We start from the raw sequence: 21,238 nt of genomic DNA on the forward strand, positions 1-21,238 counted from the left end.
TGCAGGATTTAGGGCACCATGACAAGAAGATGAAGCCGGGCACTTACCGTAACACCTGTAAATGTTGGGATATACGCTCCATTAGGAGCAGACCGTCCAGCTAAGAAGTTCTGGCACTCATGGCTCAAATCCCACCCCAGCAACCCCTTCGCCTTGGAGAAACGTCACCAATAAAGCTATCGCGAGCACTCCTTTTTCCTGTCGCAAATTAGAATGTCTCAGAAAAATCTGCTGACGGTGAAAAGCCATCTTAAAAGTACTCACGGGTGGTGTGTCCCAGGCCACGACCTTCCAATGCCTCCAAAGCCTTGGCTGTGTCACACAGCCTTCTAGCCTTGGCCTGGTCCTCATCCTCGTTCTCCTCCTCACCGTTGCTCTCTCCGTCGAGATCCTTGGCTTGCTCCACCACGCGGTGGGAGTCACCTTCCAGGCTCTTCAAAGTTTCATTGCGCCACCACACCTTCGTCGTTTCCGGGTTTGCATCCACATCCCCTGGTTCGACTTGGAATCCAACAGCGTTGAGAATTTCAGCTTCCAGTGGCGAAATTTCGCTATCTTCGCAGCCAGTGCCGACTTGATGACTGCGGTTCGCTCGACGTTGGCTCTGAAGATCATGATGCGATTGCGTTGGAGAAGCGGGCTGCGCTTCGTCATCCTCGAAAATCCAGTGATTTGGGGTTGGCTGGTAGTCCTTGGTTGTCCCAAACTTTTTGGTTGCTTCGCAGTGTCTTGTTGCATCATGGTATCCACTCTTCATCCCGCTCATGTCGTCTTCAACAAATTTGTTGATTGTCTTGCCAGATTTTCACTGGACATGTTTTGAGCGGGGTCGAGTAGAAATGTTGTTTTCGTCCCTTGCATTTCTTTCCGAAGTCCAGGCCGGCCCCGCTCCAAGCATGCAGACTGCTGATTGCTATATTTAGTAGTTAGACTAATGGCGTGAGTACTGGCAGGCCATGATGGAATGCCTCAATGAATCTTCTTTAGCAATGGATAGCAATGCAACGAGGTCGAACAAGGAATGGGCAACTTTTGATCGCAAAACCCAGAACAGACGACAGAAGCACCACTTCGCCCCGGAAGCCTCATCGTACAATCACTTGAACAGTTCAGAGAAATGACTTGAAGCGCCAGATATATTCATGACAGTAAGAGAAAATACAGGGCCTCCGAGGCAGAAAGATGTGCCACATTTACCTCAGCCAATACCCTCACCAGTTCTGTTAAGAGAAAAGCATTGGAAGCGGAGGAGTGACAGTGCCTCTCTGGTATCAAAGCAAAGACAAGACGTCGAGGCATTTGACGGTTTCCAAAGAGGCGATTTGCTTTTCGCACGCAGACTCGATCGGCACGTCATTGAACCTCGTCCACCATGAGATGGAGAGTGGCGTGTCAACTCAAAGGTGTGCGGATGAAAGGAGGTTGCAACTCTTCTCACTACCCTTCATCAGTGGCGGCAGAGGCAGGTTCTTCTTCATCTTCGTCGTCGCCTCCAATGTCCATGACTCGATCTGAAGCCTTTTCCAAAGTACGACGAGCCACTACTCGAACTCCTTTCCACAGACCCTACGAAATTAGCAAAGGCTATAATTCCGACGTGATCAACTTACGTATAAAAAGGTTACGATGCCGATCGCGACAGCCAGCCAGCTTATGTTCGCGAGCCTGTCACGTCCGGTGTTACCTGTGCGGACGGTCCGGCCAGAGTTCACGACGATCCGGGGTTGGAATAATCTCAGCGGGTTTGTGAAGAGGAATTTGAGGAAACTCAGCAACCCCAAAGACATGAATCCTTTGATGAAGTGTAATGGCCATCCTTCGATGAAGTCTTCCACCGGGAATTCTTCCGAAGGAACAGGGTAGGTATCGTAGTCTGTACCAAAGAAGATGGTGGTGATCGGATTTTGGTACAGGTTGATGATTGGGTCAGCAATAAATCCGAGCAGAAAGACTGCCACAAGGAAGACAGAAAGCGTCAAGACGACTTGAGCAGCGGAACTGTTGAGGTAGGCACCCCACTTCATTCGCTCCAAACGGTATTTGAAGCCACAAGTAGGACATTGCCAGTAATTCCTCCTGCCGTACGAAGGATCGGCATGTCGCCAATTTTGAAGGCATCCGTCATGGACATAACGAGATGAACCTTTGCATTCGCAAGGGCTGATCAAGCGGCCTTCTTCAGATTCGTACGTCACCTTGGGTGCAGCGGATTGGAACAGACCAGGCAGGCTTTCAGCAATGGGATGAAAAGTGGGCAAGACGGTCTCTAGGCAGATCCGGCAGGTCCGAGGTTTGTAATGCCTTTTGCGTTGCTGTTGATGCGGTGCCTCCTGGGCAGCCTCTCGATGTGTGTCTGTCGACGTCGGATTGGGTGACGATTCCTCCTCTTCGGTCTCGTAGCCTCCTGGGACATTACCTGACGATGTTGACCACCGACGCCGGCGGAATGAAGTCTCTGCAAATGGCGGGCTTTCCTCACCAGCCGTGGAGTAAGGTTTGTCATTGGAGTATGCCCATCCAGGGACGTTTTCGAACTTGTCCGTCGACATGACTCTTTGGGTACAAGTAGAGCAAGGTGCAGATATACAAGGGTCGGAGGAGCACTGGAGGGGAAACCTTGAAGTTGTGGCCAGGGTGGCGTCGAGTCGGAGAAGGCTAGAAGACTAAGGACGTCTGGTATTAGGCAGGTGCAGAAAAGACTGCAAAACAGGTCGGATTAAGGTGGAATGATGAGTCCACAAGCATCACTGTGCGCATCGTGGGCTGGTGAGTTGACCATGCAGACTCGTGGTGTGCTGGGGACGGGGTTGAAGATAGAGAAGTCGCGCCAGTCGAAGAAAATGGCCACTTTTTTTCAGGCGGAGCCGCCCACGTGACCGTCTTGGCGCGCGCGAGCATCCGCGTAACGGAAGCTTGCCTACAGCTCCGACCTGAGCTATCGACAACAGCTTCACACGTCGCCGCCTTCCACCAACCACTCACTCTCCCCAACGCCGCCCACAGTCGGCGATTCCTCACCGCTGTTCTCTTCAACGCCGTCATCCTTTCCTTGTCTTAGCGCTCAAAATGGCCGACCGTTACTCCTTCTCGCTCACGACCTTCTCGCCCAGGTCAGTCCCGTCATGAATGCCTGGAAATTGTCAACTTGCTGACCCTTTCAATAGTGGCAAGCTGGTGCAGATTGGTATGGATCAGCTTCATGGTTGAACATGTGGTTGAAATGAGTCCCGCTGACGACTTTCGCAGAGTATGCCCTCAATGCTGTCAACCAAGGTGTGACCTCATTAGGCATTAAAGGTAAGCAGCCCGTCAACCGTAGCAGAGGGTATCTGAGCTGATGGAACCGCCAGCGACAAACGGCATCGTCTTGGCAACTGAAAAGAAGTCATCCTCGCCGCTCATTGACGCGCACTCCTCGTCCAAGATCAGCCTAATAACACCAAACATTGGCATGGTCTACTCCGGCATGGGTCCCGACTACCGCGTTCTTGTCGACAAGGCGCGCAAGGTGTCGCACACGGGCTACAAGCGCATCTACAACGAATACCCGCCGACGAGGATATTGGTTCAGGATGTTGCACGGGTCATGCAGGAGGCCACGCAATCTGGTGGTGTGCGGCCCTACGGTGTCAGCTTGCTGATTGCGGGCTGGGATGATGGTATCGAGCCGGAAGAACAAGCGAAGGAGGGTGAGTCGGAAGCGGAGAAGACCAAGGCCTCTGGAAAGACGGGCGGCATCTTGAAAGGCGGACCGAGCCTCTACCAAGTCGACCCCAGTGGCAGCTATTTCCCGTGGAAAGCTACCGCCATCGGCAAGAGTGCAACGAGCGCAAAGACTTTCTTGGAGAAGCGCTACACAGAGGGCCTGGAGCTTGAAGATGCAATCCACATTGCTCTGCTCACCCTGAAGGAGACCATTGAGGGCGAGATGAATGGAGATACGGTGGAGATTGGTAGGTTGCTAACATCTGATCTAGGAAGCGCTTGCTGACGTTTTCCAGGTATCGTTGGCCCGCCGGAGGACCGCCTCTTGGGATACGAAGGAGTTGAGGGCGCCAAGGGACCGCGCTTCCGGAAGCTGAGTCCCCAGGAGGTCGAGGACTACCTGACAAACTTGTGATGACTGGACGTTCGGCTTCAGCATTTCCATGCATCGCCTCGAGCTGGGAACATGGTCCTGGGAATGGTAGATGCTTCGGGGGGCGTTGGTAGAATAATCAGATATGAACGAAAATACAATGCATCAAATGCCACATGAGGGAGCATCACTCGGGATGTACCAGTTCCATGTACTGATTGATTGGCAAGGCCTTGCCATGAAAATTGTAGACCAGAGGGGTATACGTCAGACTTTATTGACGACCACCTCGGAGGCTGTTCTGCGAGTAGAAGGGGTCTCAAAAAACCAGCCGAAGATTCAATTCTTTGACAAACCTTTTGCAAGTCGCTATAGGATTGATCATACAGCACGTCTCGAAAGAAAACGAGCATGGACAAACGGGGCAGCCATTCATGCTTCAAGATGGTTAGACGGGTTCGGCGCGTCGGTGGTCATCGGTCTCGGCATATTCCCGCATTCGGCATTGTTCGCCCCGGCATCCCGGCAGAAATTCATGACGATTTGACTCATGGATTTGACAAGACTCCACCATCTGCCACCATATCTAAATTGCCTCTGCGCGCTCTCCCAGACCACGATCCCCAACCTATCTCGGAGGACCGCTTTTCGACATGGCAGACCACATTCGCAAGACGTTTCAGCAATGCAAGAAAGAGCAAAGGGTGCGAGCACACGACTCTTTATTCGGTCAATTTAGAGTGTACTGACAAGTCGACAGGCGGCTCTCGTCACATACGTGACGGCTGGATTCCCCACGCCGCAGGAGACTCCAGATGTCCTGCTGGCTATGGAGGCTGGTGGTGCCGGTCAGTAGTAGCGATCTTCCCAAAGGCGTCACATTTGGACTAACAGCATCCAGATATCATTGAACTTGGCATGCCCTTCACTGACCCTATCGCCGACGGTCCCACTATTCAAAAGGCCAACACCGTACGTTGGAAAGGCAAGATACTTGGTGCGAACAGAAGAGGCTGACAGGACCGAATAGGTTGCGCTCAAGCATGGAGTCAACACCCCGCAGGTCCTCCAGATGGTCCGCGACGCTCGCGCAAAGGGCCTCCGCGCTCCCGTCATGCTAATGGGCTACTACAACCCGCTCCTCAGCTACGGCGAGGAGAAGATGCTTCAGGACGCTAAGGAGGCTGGTGTCAATGGCTTCATCATTGTCGATTTGCCGCCGGAGGAGGCCGTGAGGTTTCGCAACTTCTGCTCCACCTATGGGTATGTTGCATGATCGAATGACGAGGCCTACCGCTGACTTGGGGCAGACTCTCCTACATCCCTTTGATCGCTCCTGCGACCTCAGACGCCCGCATGCGCGTCCTCTGCAAAATTGCCGACTCGTTCATCTACGTCGTCTCCCGCATGGGCGTCACTGGTGCCACCGGCAGCCTCAACGCCGCACTCCCCGAGCTTCTCAACCGCGTACACAAATACTCCGGAAACATTCCTGCAGCAGTTGGCTTTGGTGTCAGCACGAGGGACCACTTCCTCAGTGTTGGAAAATTGTCCGAGGGTGTCGTCATCGGTAGCCAAATTATCAATGTGCTTGGCGCTGCTCCCGCCGGCGAAGGTGCAAAGAAGGTTCAGGAATACTGTTCCTCAATCACCGGTCGTGATCCCGGACAGAACGGTGTCACGAGGGAGGTTGGCATCGTCGAGGCTGTGAACGAGGCCCGGGAGCCCGAGGGTGTCCAGGTGGACAAAGTCATCAAGGACAGCGACGTTCCCTCTGGTCCTGGTCTTGCAGACCAAATTGAGGCCCTCAATGTTGACGGTGCCAATCCCGAGGCGCTTCCTCCTCGCTTTGGCGAGTTTGGTGGTCAATATGTCCCTGAATCTCTCATGGATTGCCTGTCGGAGCTGGAGAAGGGCTTCAACGAGGCCCGGAACGACCCCAAGTTCTGGGAAGAGTATCGGACTTACTATCCGTACATGGGAAGGCCAGGTCAATTGCACCTCGCGAACCGCTTAACAGAGCACGCTGGGGGTGCAAACATCTGGCTCAAGAGAGAGGATCTCAATCACACGGGATCTCACAAGATTAACAACGCCCTGGGACAGATTCTGCTTGCCCGCAGACTGGGCAAGACGGAAATCATTGCAGAGACCGGCGCTGGCCAGCACGGTGTCGCGACCGCAACGGTGTGCGCCAAGTTTGGCATGAAGTGCACCGTCTACATGGGCGCTGAAGACGTCAGGCGTCAAGCTTTGAACGTGTTCCGCATCAAGCTCCTCGGCGCTCAGGTTGTGGCTGTCGAGGCTGGTTCGAAGACGCTCCGCGACGCCGTCAACGAGGCTCTTCGAGCTTGGGTCGTCAATCTGTCGACCACTCACTACATTATTGGCTCTGCTATCGGACCCCACCCCTTCCCCACCATTGTCCGCACTTTCCAGTCCGTCATTGGCAACGAGACCAAGGAGCAGATGCTCGCCAAGCGCGGCAAGCTACCGGACGCAGTCGTCGCTTGCGTCGGCGGCGGTAGCAATGCAGTGGGCATGTTCTACCCCTTCTCCAATGACCCGAGCGTGAAACTTGTCGGTGTCGAGGCTGGTGGTGACGGTGTAGACACTGCCAGGCACAGCGCCACGCTCAGCGGCGGAACCAAGGGCGTACTGCATGGTGTGCGCACCTACGTGTTGCAAGACAGGCACGGGCAGATTAGCGAGACTCACTCCGTGTCGGCTGGACTTGACTACCCGGGTGTCGGGCCGGAACTCTCGTCTTGGAAGGATTCGGAGAGGGCCAAGTTCATCGCGGCGACGGATGCCGAAGCCTTCATTGGTTTCCGCCTCATCTCGCAGCTCGAGGGCATCATCCCCGCTCTCGAGACGGCGCACGCCATCTACGGCGCTATCGAACTGGCCAAGACTATGCAAAAGGACCAGGACATCGTCATTTGCCTTAGTGGCAGAGGCGACAAGGACGTGCAGAGCGTTGCCGAAGAGCTGCCCAAGCTCGGTCCCAAGATCGGTTGGGATCTGAGGTGTAAGTGACCTTCTCACGTCTTGTATAAAGTCGAGTGTAGTGCTAACGTTTTCGGCGCGCAGTCTAAGCGGGGATCCTGTACGGGAAGCCCGCGCGCGGGAACGGGTAGATGGCAATGGAGGAGCGGATTGATACAGTACCTTCTTCCACGAGACAAAAATAGAGCCGGTACGAGGGATGGTTGCAAGCAACTTCGTTCCGGTTGAGCCAAACGCAGCGAATGATTTCATCTGTGGCTGTGCCAGTCGAGGGTCCTGACGGTGAAGTTGTGATTCGCTAGAGCGTGGGATCGGAATTATGGGATGGCGAGTCCGAGACATGGGTTTCCGATCTCAGAAAGAAACCGGGGTCGTCAATGGCCTGAGTGCACGTGTTCCCTTTTTGTTTGTTGTGGTCGAGTGGACGTTGTCTACTTGGATACGCGCCTGAATGACGCACATTAAAGCTGCGCTACTTTGTGTTAGCTCGTCGTTCATCCTGATGAGGAAATGTTTATCGTGAGCAGTGGCTGGGCTGGCTCGTCCCCAGCCATCAGGTATTCCCCAGTCTTGTGGCAGTGTGCTCGTGTGTCGACCAGCAAACCGAAGGCAGTTCCCGGCCTGAGACAGATGGAAGCGTAAGGTGTTGAGTCGGAAGCAAGCGGTCTGCGTGCCCGAAGGCCTACGGCAACCCATGGCGGTGCGGTAAATGGTGTGGTGCAGCCGGCATTATCCTCGATTGCTCCGCTCTCGACCAAAAATGAGTGAGGCTGGGCTCTGGCATTGAAGCGACGTATTTGTCTTCTGCCAGAGTTTGAGCCCTGGAGACATTCATGCTGTTGTAGATAGGCGCGGAGTAGGGCAGCGAGCGTCAAAAAGGCTTTGTCCAGAATGGTGTTTGACAAGTGCTGGCAGTGTGAACCGGGGTCGTGGCGTCTCGGGACCATACACCAGGGCCTTGAGCGTCTACATAAACTGTTTCAAAAAAAAAAATGTTTGGACGGCGGGACGGTGAGGGCAGACGTTGGACCTGCTGGAGCATGCAAGCCCGCCTGCAAGCCGTCGATTATTCGACCTGCATTTGTGCGACCGTAGGAACCTCACTGGAGACTCATCGCGGCCGACGTCACGACGCGGTCAGTTGTTCTCCCACGAAGAGTTACGATTGATCTACAGGGAGCGTCCTCGTCAAGGGCGCCGCCGCCGTCGCCCTGATCGCCCTGTAGACACCACCTCACGTCCCTCGCCGCTCCCCTCTCCCGCCGCCGCCTCTCTCTCTCTCTCTCTCTCTCTCTCGCTCTAAACCTCGTCGTTAGGTGAACACCTCACCACAGCAACCCTATCCACTCTTTGCTCTCCGCCCTCACCTGCGGCCAACCCTCCACACGCTCCCCACGACTTTACGATATTCGCTTTCCATTGACGCTTCTTGGTTGACACTCCGCGACCTCGCGTCACACCATCAACTGCCACAGCCGTCTGACAGCTTCGTTCGGGACTAGTAGCCATCAGCCCCAGAGACCCCGAGTCTTCTAGCTCCGCTCGAGACGCCCGCCACGTTCCAACCCAATCCAGCCAAAGATGGACGGTGATTACTCCAGGCCGCTTACCGCTAGCTCGGACAACGATAATGTCAGTGAGCCCCATCCCCCGCGTGCACGAAGCTCTGCAAGGGAACTTTTTCTTGGTCCAAATCCAAACCAGGTCGCTGATGCAACGTTCCGCCGACAGGACAACTTTCAAGACGCAACTGCAGCAATGAGTCGCTCGAACAGCGGCGAGCGCTCGCTCATCGGCCGTCCGCTCTCGACCGCTTCTTCCTCGACCGCCAATTACAACAACAAGCGGGAAGCCGACTCCCCCGCAAATATGCCTCCCACCCCCATTGAATACCTCTCTCCGAGCCCGCCTCCAGAGTCTCCAGTCGAAGCTAGCGACGACGACAAGGACGAAGCCTCTCGGAAAAAGTCTCCTCTTCCCACTTCACACCCTGAAATCTCGACCGAGACCATGGATGAGGTCAACCTGGACGAAGGTAGGCATTCTGTCCACACCAACTATTTTTCAATCCGGGGCCTGCCGAACGCTCTTCACCGAGAGCTCGTGCCCGCGGCCGACGCGTGTGCTCGCAGGCGCCAATGCTCTCTTCAATTTCGACCTATGCCACGAACCCACTCGCTGATGCTCTGCAGAAGCCAAAAAGTCGCCCGAGCACTCTCGCACTACGACTCTCGAGACTGCCCCACCCAAACCTGTAGAAGAACCGACGATACCGGCCACTGCTCAAAGACCAGCTGTTCAACTTTCACCGCCGCCCCCACCGCAAGAAAACAAGCCTCCACCTGCCGAAGAGAGACCAACCGCGAAGCGCACATTTACTAGCCCTTTTGCATGGATCGCTCGTGCCAGCGAGAAGAAGTCTTCACCGCCTGGGTCGGCTAGGGGTGACAACAGCCGGCGCGGCACAAATGCGTCGGTCATTACGAACGGCAGCTCCGATCTCATGCTGAGCAGGCTCGAGGACAATGGTTTGTCAAACAGCACAAGTCACCCACGGTCGAGTCGAAACAGCTTGAAAGACCGCTTCAAGTTCGCACGCATGCGGGAAGAAGCTGGAATCACTTTGGATGAGGACAATTTACCAGACGCCGTCAAGATTTCTACGCCAAATTTCGCGAGCCCGGCCGACGATGGTGAAGGCCAAGCGTCGCCTTCGGGAGGCGGCGTAGCCAGTCCAGGAGGAACCGCTACGTCCCTTGTTAACCCCAGTCTCGCACCCGGGACGGCGTCCGGTACGGCTCTCGGACCAGATGGTGATGCAGCGGCGCCAGTAGACTGGGACTTGTGGCAGTCGGTCGTATACGAAGGCCCTGCGGCGGTGGCACGGACTAGCCCCGAGGAACTCAATGCGGCCATTGCGAGTGGAATTCCTCAGCCCATCCGGGGCGTCGTGTGGCAGGTGCTTGCGCAGAGCAAGAATGAGGGGCTGGAGGAGGTGTATCGGGAGCTGGTGAACCGAGGCACGGACCGCGAGCGTGTTGCGTTGAACCTGCCCCAATTGAACCGCAATGACAGCAACGCTGATGTCAGGAAGAACGAATCGGTGACATCGTCAGCATCCTCGGTCCACTCCAATTACTCGACTCCGGCGACGACGACCACTGGCGGGACTGCTCACGGCAACGGTGTTGCTTCGCCCACGACCAACGGCCAAGATGGCGACATCAGTGACACAACAGCGAAGCTGCAGGACGAGAAGCGGAAAAAAGCAAAGGCAGAACAAGCGGCCGCCTTGGCAAAGCTTGAAAAGGCCATCAAGCGCGACCTCGGCGCACGAACGAGCTACTCCAAGTACTTGATGGCGGCTGGGTTACAAGATGGGCTGTTCAACCTGTGCAAGGCATATGCCTTGTTTGACGAGCAGGTTGGATACCCTCAGGGTGTCAACTTTGTCGCCATGCCTCTGTTGTTTAATGTGAGTTGTGCAATGCGTTTGATATAGGGTAGCCGCTAATCGGTTTACAGATGCCAGAGGAGGAGGCGTTTTGTCTGATGGTCAAGCTGATGAACAAGTACGGCCTCCGAGATTTGTTCATCCAAGACATGCCCGGTCTTCACCTCCACCTTTACCAATTCGAGCGCCTCCTGGAGGAGTTTGAACCAGCATTGTATTGCCATTTGCATCGCCGCGGTGTCAACCCGCAGCTGTACGCCACGCAATGGTTCCTGACCCTCTTTGCCTACCGATTCCCGCTTCAACTCGTCCTCCGTGTATACGACTTGATTCTCAGTGAAGGCCTCGAAGGCGCAATTCTCAAGTTCGGTATTTGCCTGATGCAAAAGAATGCGCAAACGTTGCTGGGCATGAAGGACATGGCGCAGCTCACCACCTTCCTCAAGGAGCGTCTGTTCGACGTTTACATTGACAAGGCTCCGACGCAAAAGTCACTTCTCGAGTCTGGATTCTTCGGAAGCGCCGCGGGTGTCGACAACGAGATTTATCGCGCCGACAGGCTTGTCCAAGACGCTTGCTCTGTCAAGATTACACCCGAGATGTTGCAAGTGTATCAGAACGAGTGGAGGGAAAAGCAGCACGCCGAGATGATGCGTGAGAATGAGCTTCTCGACTTGAAGTCTTCTGTCTCCTCTCTCACCTCCAAGGTGCGCACACTGGAAGAGCGTGCGGAGAAGTCGGACACGGAGCATGTCGAGCTTGCGTCAGAACTCGTCCGGACCAAGGTCGAGAACGAGCGTCTCCAAGACGAGAACGAGTCGCTCAAGGGCCAGGTCGAAGAGTTGCGAAAGCTGGTGGACGCTCAGGCGGCCGACGTCGAGGCTCGCATGCAGGGTGAGCTTGAGGCTGCCATGGCTAGGAATGCTGAAGTTCACAACGCAAACCGAGCATTAGAGGAGCAGCTTGCCGAAATGGAGAGAGAACTTGTAGAGACAAAGATGCAACATGCACAGGTAAGTCGTCCACTATTGAAGTTGACTGAACAGCTACTGATTTGCGCCAGGTCCATTCGGATCACGAAACGCTTAAGCAGAAGTGGAGTAACATCCAAAGTATGCTTAACGCGCAGTAGTGGGTTCCCCGTTCGTAGCTACTCTTCATCCCGTCTTACATATACATCATGTTCTTTTCATGTCATTGTATTCTCTCTATACCACCCTCCTACCACTCCCTCCCGCCTTTCTTCCTCTTTTTCGATCGTTACATCTCCGTATCTGGAGGCTTCGTCCACACCAATACAAATCCGACGAGCACATCGAGGGAACCACCAGGCTTAACACGACATGCGCGTTCCGCGCTTCGCGCCGCTCCAGCATTCAGAAAACAGTCCATTTCTCTGCCACCGCATCAAGTCTGCCATCACCGACGACTACTCCGTCTTCGCCTACCACGGGCGCCACGCCGCCGACCCTAACGCTCAACACGGGTGCCCCGCTGCAGCAGCGTCGCAGTGTCATCTACGCGCACAATTCGCCGCACCGCCCTTCGCCCTCGGAGCTCTTTGGCGCCTTCGACCCGGCGCCGCACCCGCACGTGCGCCACCACTTACACACCAAGCCCGGCCACCGCCGCTTTGACTCGATTGACGAAAACGCCACGCTCTGGGACTGCGAGGACTTTGCGCTGCCGGCCAGCCCGATGACGGCCGGTTTCAGCGGCGCTTCCGCTGCCGATGAGGATGGCCTCTCGCTCTTTTCCCCCACGACCAACGGTACGGGCGACGACGTCGCTAGCGGCTTTGACACTGCCACGGGTGCGCAGCATTCATCCTCTTCGTCGCAGACCACGACCGCCCGACACAGCATCAGCACCACGACCAAGCGCACCTCGACCTCGTCTTTTGCCTCGTCGTCCTTTTCGGCCAAGCGGCATAGCAGCGGCGTTGGTATTGCGCCGCTATCGCAACGCCAACGCGCCAGCGTCTGTCCGTTTGAAGCTGTTGCGCCGCCAGGCGAGGACGACACCGATGATCGCAAGGCATGGAAAAGAGGCAGTTTGTTTGTTGGGTGATTCGCTGAGTGGTTGGCGTCTGGGTGGTTTTGGTTCTCTGGGGTGAGTGGCTTCTTTTTTTCTTGGTTTGGGCTGTGTGGGTTGCGGGTTGTGGATTGTGGGTTGTGGATTATGCTGGTCGGAGCACGCGTGTATATGACGGCAGGAGGAATCAAAATGATGTGTGGTTTTGGTGGCAGCTTTAGGGTATCGGATACAATGGCGACATGAAGGGGTTCTTCTTGTGCTTTGATAGTGCCGTTTTTCTTTGAATCTTCTTCCTCCCTGGGCGTGTGGTGTTGCGTATGTTGATGTCTTGCGGAGAGGAGACAGAGGTCGAGATCACGTCGATAGGCAGGCCGTCTGTTCATCATTGCGGTGTGATATAGGCAGGCACGCGGGATGCAGACGGGAGCAAGTTCGAGCTGGCTGGCTTGGTGGCAGATTGCTTTTGTCTTTACACCGGAATGAGTCTTACAACAACACGGCGCAATTCATGCAGGCAGGCAGCCAGACAGGCACATGGGGCGTTTTTCAGGCACCTAGTATTCGAATTTGAACTCAAGCTTCAACTTTGAAGGACTTTCTCACTTTCTGTCACTGATTATTTGTCGGACTCGATTTAACTTTGACTCCGGTGCGTGCAATGAAGCGGGACCTTGGCGTGTCTGTGACGCGATTGCGACGGATTTTCTGGAAAGGGTTTGAGTTGTGGTGGTGGTGGTGGTGGTGGTGGTATCTGTCGACAAAGCAGGAAGGGACAAATAACGGCTGTGACGACTGGCGTGGAACGCAATCAGCATATATATACGCGTGTGGGTCATTCAGCGGCGTTGGAGATGCATGCGGTGGATGCAAGAAGGAGAAAATGAAAATTAAAATGTTGGATGGTGGGAGATGGGAGATGCTTGCTGCTGCGGTGGAAGAAGAGTGGCCGTGCAGAACCGGAACTAGAACAAAAGACGAGATTGATGAGTGAGAGGTAGAATGAGTGGTGGAGGAGGAGGAGGAGGAGGAAGACCGTGCTTTTTGCGTCTTTAGCGACGCAGCGTTGCAAATATGTAGGTAGGTAGGTAAGTAGATAGGTGAAGGTGGAGGAGATGCTATAGCGGTGCGAGGTGCTATTTTCATGGCTACATACTCAATTTTGTCGCCGCCACCAGCACCACCAGTCTTTCCTCCGCCTCTTCTACATTTAGTTCTTTACAAGGTGCAGCAGCGAGCGGACATATTGTGTAACCGCTTGCTTACTCACTTGCATCAGCGGTCAGTCAATCAGCCAGCCAGTCAATCAGCCAGCCAGGGCAGCCACATTACTTACTCCCCACTACCCATAATCTCCACCTCCATATCCATATCCATCCACAATCTCCACATTGATTCGGGCGAAATTAAAAAAAGCCAGCGGAGCAACCGATCCATATTCATAAGTGAGCAGGTTTTCTTCCCCCTCTTTCATCCCTTTTTCTACTTGGGTGATTTGAGGCGGCGGCGGCGGCATGCATGCCACACACACACACACACACACACACAAGGAGGGCATCCTTTGGTGCATTCCAGGCACGTGCAAGCGCCTGCTTGCCTGTCTGCCTGCCTGCCTGCTTGCCCCCGGTTGCCCGCCGCCGCCATGCCAACCATCCAAACGTGCGTACGTGCGTGCCGTGCCATGCCATGCCGGACCGGGCCGTAAGATGTGTGGGTGGGTAAGTGGATCGTGGCGCTGTTGCTGTTGTTGCTGTACCACTTCAACCATGGGGCCAAAGGAAGATAGGTGGCTATTTGACTGTCTGGTTGTCTGGCTAGCGTGTTTGTGTGTGCTGAATAATTCACTTCAGCAACGACGGGATGAATCAAGGTCAATGACAAATGCATGTGAATAATGATGATGATGATGCATGTGGATGATGAATCAATCGCCTGGGTAGCTAGCTAGCTGACTGAGACCTAAGTAGGTACCGTGCGTGCGTGCAATAAAGAGGAAGAGGCCCAAATGATTGACAAGACGAAGCGGATAACTAAAACGAAAAAACGAGCGGGAAAGCAATGCGATATGCTGCTGCGCGAATTGGAAAAAAAGAAAAGAAAAGGCGGGCGCGCGTTTAGATACCTAGCTACTATAGTTCGAGGAGCGTTTGTAAAGGTGGTGTAAAGATGGTGGAAAAGTAAAAAAGTGTTCGTTGGTTGGGTTATGGGGTTGAGGGAAATTCGTGGCTCATTACCGCCTCTCTGCCTGCCTGTCTGCCTCCTTTTGTAGATGTGGTAGTGGTGTGGATGTGAAAAAGGCCAAGTGGCTCAAGAAGGCCCAGTTGGATTGATGGTGGTGGTTAGTTGAGTGCGGTGCGCGCGTGGTGAGAAAAACGAGTGGTGAAACGACAGGTGAGCAAAGGCAACGGACAGTGATGTGAGAGGAAGGGATAGTGACGGAGGATACGACGACCTCTCTCTTCTCCTCCTCTCCAACCACTCACACAATGCACGTCCATCTCTCTTCTTACTTACTCCAAGCGCCTGCTTCCCTACGCCGCGACAATTTCGCCATTCCTACACGTCGTGTCCTCGGCAACATCACCCATATCGATCCAGCCACCATGATCACAGACGGCAAAGCCCATGCCGCCATCGCTCTCGGCGACGCACTGAACGTCGCCGTCGTCGGAGCAGTCGCCGAACGGGCGCGCGCGCACGTAGCGGTCGTCGCGCGAGCCGTCGGGCGACAGGAAAGGCAGGCACATCATGCCGGGCGCGACGGGGCGGCTCCAGGCCCAGGCCCAGCCGTTGTCGGTGCTGATGTTGAAGAGCGAGGCCGGCTGGTTGCACGTGTAGAAGGCCGATTCGCTGCCGCATAGGAAGGCGCCCGGTGTGCACGGGATGTAGGGCGAGCCGGCGGCGTTGGGGTCCGATGTCACGTACGGAGGGTGCGCCGAGCCGGTTGCTGTGGCTGTGGCCGTCGGGGACGCGTCGTCGCTGGCGGGCGTGGAGACGTAAGATGTCGTTTCGGCGAGATTGGTGTTGACTGGTGGGGCGGAGAAGTCGCTGCTAGTGGGCGTGGGGGAAGGAGAACCTAAGTCGTGTTAGAATGCTACGGGTTGGCTGACACCATTGAACTTACTGCTGCTGCTGCTGCTCACGACAGTGCTCAAAGTGCTCATTCCCATGCCTCCACCGACGCAAGTGGTGGTGCAGGCATTGACAGGAGAGCACGTAGCCGGCGCCACGCAATCGCAGCTGACGAGGGGCGCGGCGCAGGTAGACGCCGGCGCTGGCGCCGTATAGGTTGAAGTGATAGTCGGACGCGGGGGACAGCTCGAGCTCGAAGGAGTGAGAACGGCGCTGCTGGAAGAAGGAGTGCTGGCCGCCGAGACGCCCTCAACAAAATTGGCCGCGGACGATGAAGAGCCAGACGTCAATACGCTCTCGATGAAGTTGTTGATCATGGCTGACGACTCGGACTCGGATTCAGAATCGGAAGTAATGGAGACGGTCGTGGTGCTCGTGCTCGAAATGGTGGTGGAAATGGAAGTCGAAGAGGAGCTCGAAGACGGGGTCAAAACAGAGTTGATGAAGTTGTTGATGGCGGCGGACGCCGAGGGCGAGCTGGCCGAACTCGACGAGGATGAAGATGACGACGAAGACGACTCTGCCGCCACAGCAGCAGCATTCTCGGCCATGGCGATGCCGCTGTTGCTGTTGGTCTTGGACGCGGACTGCTTTTGCGAGTTTGAGCTAGATCCGCTCGCACCGCAGGTCGAGTCCGGAATTTCGCAGTTGCCCTTGAAGGCCGGCGACGAGGCAGTCTCGGTACCATCATACTCGACATCGGGTCCAGGGTTCGGGTAGACGGCGTCAGTCCCTTCAGGGACCACGCAACTGTTGATGCTGTTCAAGTTGGCGACAAACAGGTTGGGCAGCGAACACAGGTTGCCCGAGCCGCTGTTTTGAATGTTGACCACGGCGCAGTTCATGTAAAACTCGCGGTTTCCCGTGTGGTTTATCCACGTCCAGGCAAAGATGGCCTTGCCAGCCGGCGCCGCCTCTGGCACCTGAAAGTCGTACGTCGCCGTGCCCATGGTGGGACAGCCGCCAATGATACTCTTGATGACCTTCCACGTCTTTCCTTGATCGTAGGATAGTGACAGCTGGCAAGAACCGCCATTGTGAACTGCACTTCCGGCGAGGCTCACGGTGTAGTTTTGGCCGGCTTGATACTTGGCAGTCGCGGTAAGACCCGACAGCTTCGAGGTCATGCCCTGGCAGGGGAAATTCGAGCCGCTCGACTCCAGAGGTGAGGTAATGTCGTAGTCGCGGAGGCCGGCATTGGCAGACTTGGGGCTGTCCCAGGGTAGAGGGTTCGTCATTTGTACATGTGCGCGCACCGTGGGTAGCAGCGCGCTGCTACATAGCGTCGTGACGAGAAGAGAGCGAATGGAACGGTGGTTAGATAAACTCATGACGGGCGAAGGACAGACGCAAAGAACGAATGAATGTGATGGGGATTTGAAGCTGGAGTGGAACGAGAGCCAGATGGCAGTCTTAAGAGAGGCCAGCAAGGAGAAATCCTTCAGCCCCCTTCGCCTCGTCGAGAGTGGAATTGACCAGACGCGTCACGGCGAAGTAGGACGAATCGGCCTTGGCTAGAGCAAAGGTCGAACATGTTCAGCCACACAGCCACCGGGACTGCTTCTGGCCAGCTCGCACATTTTTGACACGGTCTTGACTGGTCTGTTGGTCAGCCGGCGGGAGTGTTGCATCTCTCAAGGTGGCTGTGGGACGGGTGCTGCTGAACTTCAGGTGATTCGTGTGGTCCCAAGACACATTCTTCATCCCTTGAAAGTAAGGAATGACCATTCACCCCTGCTCTAGCCACCTCCAAGATCGCAAGAGGTCAAAAGAGAACGGTTCACAAATAGCATGGAGCGGATGATCCCGCGCTATTGCAGCGTGAACATGGCGTCGGCGCCCATCGCCGGCCACACTAACGAAAGAACCACATTCCATGACCTGACTGCTTGCTTCTCTCTTTTTGCTCTTGCAAGAATCCATCCGGCAGACCCTGAACGTACGAGGACCAACGCCACCCAGCCCGACTGCGGAGCTGACGCCCCGCCACGGCATTCGACTTCAATCCACTAGAAACTCTTCAATGTCTTTGTCGCTGTCGGCGTCTCTTTGAGCCTTGAGCCGTTCCTCTTGCTTTACGAGCAGGTCGCGAATCATCTTTCTCTGCCGCAGGCGCGCCGTGCGGCCCCAGTCATCCTTTTCCTCCTCTTCGCTGTCGCTATCCACGCCCGGAATCGCAATCTTCTTCTCTGGTTCATTCCTCGTATGGCCGCCGCGTAGATCGGCGGCCGTCGTGCCGCGTCCGTCTTGGTCGCCGTCGACGCTTGCTTGCGACGCTTCCTGGTGCTGCTTCATTTGCATGTGGGCTCCGAGCTTCATCAGGTATGGCCGCAACAGCGCGTACGCGCCGATGATGATGATTAGCCGGATGTAGTCCTGAGCGCGTAGGTTGCTAAACTGGACGCGTGTCAGACGTTTTCATGTCATGAGCGAAGAAGCAAGGCGACACGCACAGTCTTGTGTGTCTGGGTTGTAAAGTTATTGCCCCAGGTGGAGAGCAATGTCATCATGTCCGGCGTCGAGCCGGCGGTGCTGGTCTGTGTTGAGCGCGGTGGTACGTCGGCCATGGCTGTCGTCGAGGTCGATTCAATGTCAACAGCAATTCAATCTGAACACCAGCGCTGCGAATTACGAGTGCTCTGTGGGTGTGTGTAGATGGAAAGTAAAGAAGACGGTGTGTTGAGTTAAGGTAGTGACCTGGCCAACGCGAACGACGCCTCGCGCGACGCCAACGGAAGCCCTCGCCCAGTCTGACCCCCAGCATCCCTGCGCTCATCATTAATCCCCGGCCGACGCGTCCTCGTCGCGTCCCCCAGATTTCGTTTACCCAACAGCACCTCGAACCATACACCACACTTCAGAAGCCACCCACTGAATTTTACCGCTTGGTTGAGGAAGCGCACGACCGACCGCCAGAGACCCGCCGGTAACCAACCACCATCCCAGCACCAAGCACAACCGCTCCATCACTGCAATCAAACCACAACCATCGTCACCGCGCCATGGCATCTCGCGACAACCAAGAGGACGACGCACTGCGCGAAGAGGTACGCTAGTTCCCCACACACTCACACAAAACAAAGACTGACACCCAACAGCGGCTCAAATCCACCCTATGGTACCACCTCGGCCAATACATCGACTCATCGCTCCTCTCATCATCATCATCATCCTCCTCCTCCTCCTCCGCCGTCTCGAACGCGACACCACAATTCATCGCCGCCCTGACGGAGCTCGTCTACACACACATCGCCAGCACAGCGCGCGACCTAGAAGCCTTCGCGGCGCACGCCGGCCGGCGGCAGATCAGCACCGCCGACGTGCTGCTGCTGGCGCGGCGCAACGAGGGGCTCGAGGCGCTGCTCCGCGGCTTTGTCGAGCAGTGGCGGGCTGAGCGGGGCGTTGATGCGCCGCCGGTAGCCGGGGCGGGGAGGAGGGGCGTCGGTGCCGCCGGCCGCGGAAGTGATGGCGAGGATGTGGACGAGGATATTGGTGTGGGTGCTGCGAGGAGGAGAGGAGGGGGTGCCGCGAGGGGGCGCGGACGGGGGCGCCGGCGCGGGACTGCTGCAGCTGCGGGCAGGGGCAGGGGGAGAGGCAGGGGTAGAGGTGCGGGGTGAACGAGCGAGCCGTCCTTCTGTCACGATATGGATGTCATGGTCACTTTCCGTGGTTTTTGGGAGCGGTGCGGAGTCGTGTGGCTGGTGCTCTTTGAGACGGCGTTCAATAGGCGCCCTAGACTAACTTGGCGTCCAAAACGTTTGCATGATCGGCTTGGGGTCTGCCTAAGGTTTGGCTTGGTGCGCACAATGGCAGCTGAACGTACAGATTGATTGCTGCCTGCTACTGTCGCTCCGGGTGGGGTACCAAGAGATCGTGGGTGCCAATTCGGACCGGCCAAAGTTTGTTCATCCGCAGGTCCTGGAGAGGATGGACGCTTTGACTGCGCCTGTCTTGCTCAATGGAAAATGGATAGCTACTGGTGTGAGCTTCATATTTATTCATTGGTCTTGCTTGCTTTTTGTAGTTATTAGCTGATTCCTTGCATGCCCCGCGTCCGGGCATTCCCATCCCTGCCGTCATCCTAATCATTCGCAGACGCTGTCGTGCGCAAATGTGGTATCCTACGTAGCATTTATGAAACCAGAAAAGCACCGAAACACCGTCGAAACACCGTCCGTGAGAAACGAAAAACGCAATGATCGCATGCCAGCAGAGGTGATCATGATGATGAAATGAAAAAAAGACATTTCGAGCCGATGCACTCCGGTACTCCGCGGCATGCAGGCAGAACTCAAAAATTGTGGTGGGCAGCCGTCTTGTCGTAGCCGTATGGGTTGGACATGGGCGGAGGAGTCTGCTGGGTGTAGTAGGGTCCAGTGATGATGGGCTGGGCTGGAGCGGATGGCCTGTACGGCTCGTACTTTGTCGTTCCGCCGTTATTCGGGGCGACTGTTGAGCCCGTGTAGGCCGTCTCACCGCTAGGCCTTGTTCCAACGGCTTCGGCGCCCGAAACGGTAGATGCGGGAACGCCAGCACCAAAATCTCCAAGAGTCGAGTCGCCGTTGTCAACCGTCTTGGCGCGCTTGCGGCGGAAGAATCCCAAGGGATTCCGGCCGCTGCCAGAAGTGTAGTTGTTGGCAGGCGAGGGGCCATAACGCTTCTCCTTTTGCTGAACACGTGCAAAGAAGAATTGGCACAGGGCAGCCAAGAGGAAAAGGAAGCTAGGGTGGTGGGTCAGTTGACTGGGTCCAACTGGGGCGCTTGACAAAGAAGCTCACACTGCAATGATGGCGACTGCGCAACAGGCTTTGTTGAATCGACAGGCAGTTCCAAAGGTCGTCTTGTACGTCGCCTGCTCGCCGTCGCCAGTGCCGAATCCGCCAGCACCGAATCCGTTGCCAGCGTTGGAGTCTCCGCTGCCAATGGGCGTGTCGATATTTCTGCCATCACAGGAGCTCAATCCATCCCGGGTGAGGACGGCAACGGCGATGAAGGCAGCAGCAAAGGCAATGTCGAGAATCATGCCGAGGAAGGCAAAGAAGCGGACGCCGCCGAGACATGGGGTGAGAACAATGGCCACGATGGTGTAGACGACGGCGACGCCAGAAATGCCTTCAACGGCCTTTTCCCATGACGGGATGGGAGAGTTTCGGTCGGACAGGACGGCAAGGAAGTAGCTGTAGAAGCCGAGGATGATGGCGGCGCAGGCGAAGCAGAGGAAGTACGGGATGGTACCCAGGAGACGGCCAAAGAAGCCCATGACGGTGGTGAGGTGTGATCAGGCTGTGAGAGGTGGGTGGTTTGGTTGTCGATGTCGACGATGTCGGGGTGATTGAGGGCAGGTGGACAAATTGCAAGTCAAGGCCGGTGCGACAGGGAAGAGGGTGAAGTCGGGAGATTGGATCCAATGTTTTATACAAATGACGCACCGTCCACTTCCCCCCATACGTCACGCGCTGTGGCTGCGGGAGAGCCATTGGCCGCGGGCGCTGGGGGGGATGGCGGTGCTGTGGAGAAGCAGCTCCATGTCC

The 21,238-nt window shown here is 55.9% G+C and overlaps 8 protein-coding genes across 8 annotated transcripts; 4 read left to right on the plus strand and 4 right to left on the minus strand.

Moving 5' to 3' along the window:
• Positions 1 to 954: 954 nt before the first annotated feature.
• IWZ02DRAFT_506967 (uncharacterized protein) lies at positions 955 to 2,549 on the minus strand (the record flags this gene model as incomplete). Its single annotated transcript, XM_066770407.1, has 3 exons — positions 955 to 1,566; positions 1,611 to 2,386; positions 2,417 to 2,549. 3 exons carry the CDS (start codon positions 2,547 to 2,549, stop codon positions 1,438 to 1,440), a joined length of 1,038 nt encoding a protein of 345 aa, XP_066619948.1. The 3' UTR covers positions 955 to 1,437.
• Positions 2,550 to 2,792: 243 nt separating this feature from the next.
• IWZ02DRAFT_459045 (nucleophile aminohydrolase) lies at positions 2,793 to 4,265 on the plus strand. The gene is made up of 5 exons (XM_066768056.1): positions 2,793 to 3,110; positions 3,165 to 3,184; positions 3,247 to 3,297; positions 3,351 to 3,953; positions 4,002 to 4,265. The coding sequence occupies exons 1-5, from the start codon at positions 3,067 to 3,069 to the stop codon at positions 4,118 to 4,120; spliced, it is 837 nt and encodes a 278-aa protein (XP_066619949.1). The 5' UTR covers positions 2,793 to 3,066; the 3' UTR covers positions 4,121 to 4,265.
• A 210-nt stretch (positions 4,266 to 4,475) lies between these two features.
• On the plus strand, positions 4,476 to 7,379 carry IWZ02DRAFT_56646 (tryptophan synthase-like protein). The gene is made up of 6 exons (XM_066770901.1): positions 4,476 to 4,782; positions 4,839 to 4,926; positions 4,980 to 5,050; positions 5,109 to 5,341; positions 5,389 to 7,109; positions 7,172 to 7,379. The coding sequence occupies exons 1-6, from the start codon at positions 4,732 to 4,734 to the stop codon at positions 7,174 to 7,176; spliced, it is 2,169 nt and encodes a 722-aa protein (XP_066619950.1). The 5' UTR covers positions 4,476 to 4,731; the 3' UTR covers positions 7,177 to 7,379.
• A 942-nt stretch (positions 7,380 to 8,321) lies between these two features.
• Positions 8,322 to 11,673, plus strand: IWZ02DRAFT_506971 (GTPase-activating protein-like protein GYP5; the record flags this gene model as incomplete). The annotated part of the gene is made up of 4 exons (XM_066770408.1): positions 8,322 to 9,106; positions 9,291 to 10,562; positions 10,613 to 11,554; positions 11,605 to 11,673. Exons 1-4 carry the CDS (start codon positions 8,669 to 8,671, stop codon positions 11,671 to 11,673), a joined length of 2,721 nt encoding a protein of 906 aa, XP_066619951.1. The 5' UTR covers positions 8,322 to 8,668.
• A 3,433-nt stretch (positions 11,674 to 15,106) lies between these two features.
• On the minus strand, positions 15,107 to 16,945 carry IWZ02DRAFT_382824 (uncharacterized protein; the record flags this gene model as incomplete). The annotated part of the gene is made up of 2 exons (XM_066765243.1): positions 15,107 to 15,226; positions 16,142 to 16,945. The coding sequence occupies 2 exons, from the start codon at positions 16,943 to 16,945 to the stop codon at positions 15,107 to 15,109; spliced, it is 924 nt and encodes a 307-aa protein (XP_066619952.1).
• Positions 16,946 to 17,373: 428 nt separating this feature from the next.
• On the minus strand, positions 17,374 to 18,405 carry IWZ02DRAFT_56708 (protein trafficking Pga2). Its single transcript, XM_066770902.1, has 2 exons — positions 18,161 to 18,405; positions 17,374 to 18,104 (listed from the first exon to the last, which is right to left on the minus strand). The coding sequence occupies exons 1-2, from the start codon at positions 18,272 to 18,274 to the stop codon at positions 17,709 to 17,711; spliced, it is 510 nt and encodes a 169-aa protein (XP_066619953.1). The 5' UTR covers positions 18,275 to 18,405; the 3' UTR covers positions 17,374 to 17,708.
• Positions 18,406 to 18,483: 78 nt separating this feature from the next.
• Positions 18,484 to 19,443, plus strand: IWZ02DRAFT_506986 (kinetochore component CENP-S-domain-containing protein; the record flags this gene model as incomplete). The annotated part of the gene is made up of 3 exons (XM_066770409.1): positions 18,484 to 18,754; positions 18,806 to 19,201; positions 19,435 to 19,443. Exons 1-3 carry the CDS (start codon positions 18,710 to 18,712, stop codon positions 19,441 to 19,443), a joined length of 450 nt encoding a protein of 149 aa, XP_066619954.1. The 5' UTR covers positions 18,484 to 18,709.
• A 242-nt stretch (positions 19,444 to 19,685) lies between these two features.
• On the minus strand, positions 19,686 to 21,203 carry IWZ02DRAFT_459060 (uncharacterized protein). The gene is made up of 2 exons (XM_066768057.1): positions 20,486 to 21,203; positions 19,686 to 20,428 (listed from the first exon to the last, which is right to left on the minus strand). Exons 1-2 carry the CDS (start codon positions 20,965 to 20,967, stop codon positions 19,999 to 20,001), a joined length of 912 nt encoding a protein of 303 aa, XP_066619955.1. The 5' UTR covers positions 20,968 to 21,203; the 3' UTR covers positions 19,686 to 19,998.
• Positions 21,204 to 21,238: the final 35 nt, after the last annotated feature.

Source organism: Phyllosticta citriasiana (assembly GCF_038021145.1).
Source record: "Phyllosticta citriasiana strain CBS 120426 chromosome Unknown IWZ02scaffold_12, whole genome shotgun sequence".
Classification (NCBI taxonomy): domain Eukaryota; kingdom Fungi; phylum Ascomycota; class Dothideomycetes; order Botryosphaeriales; family Phyllostictaceae; genus Phyllosticta; species Phyllosticta citriasiana.

Excerpts from the sequence above, each read along its gene's own strand:
- IWZ02DRAFT_459045 (XM_066768056.1), top strand. The coding sequence starts at position 3,067 with ATGGCCGACCGTTACTCCTTCTCGCTCACGACCTTCTCGCCCAG. Across the intron at positions 3,185-3,246 it reads TGGCAAGCTGGTGCAGATTG|AGTATGCCCTCAATGCTGTC; the intron begins GTATGGATCAGC and ends CGACTTTCGCAG. Across the intron at positions 3,298-3,350 it reads GACCTCATTAGGCATTAAAG|CGACAAACGGCATCGTCTTG; the intron begins GTAAGCAGCCCG and ends TGGAACCGCCAG.
- IWZ02DRAFT_56646 (XM_066770901.1), top strand. The coding sequence starts at position 4,732 with ATGGCAGACCACATTCGCAAGACGTTTCAGCAATGCAAGAAAGAGCAA. Across the intron at positions 4,927-4,979 it reads TATGGAGGCTGGTGGTGCCG|ATATCATTGAACTTGGCATG; the intron begins GTCAGTAGTAGC and ends AACAGCATCCAG. Across the intron at positions 5,342-5,388 it reads AACTTCTGCTCCACCTATGG|ACTCTCCTACATCCCTTTGA; the intron begins GTATGTTGCATG and ends GACTTGGGGCAG.
- IWZ02DRAFT_459060 (XM_066768057.1), bottom strand. The coding sequence starts at position 20,967 with ATGGGCTTCTTTGGCCGTCTCCTGGGTACCATCCCGTACTTCCTCTGC. Across the intron at positions 20,429-20,485 it reads GCAGTCGCCATCATTGCAGT|CTTCCTTTTCCTCTTGGCTG; the intron begins GTGAGCTTCTTT and ends CCACCACCCTAG.
- IWZ02DRAFT_56708 (XM_066770902.1), bottom strand. The coding sequence starts at position 18,274 with ATGGCCGACGTACCACCGCGCTCAACACAGACCAGCACCGCCGGCTCG. Across the intron at positions 18,105-18,160 it reads CAACCCAGACACACAAGACT|TTTAGCAACCTACGCGCTCA; the intron begins GTGCGTGTCGCC and ends ACACGCGTCCAG.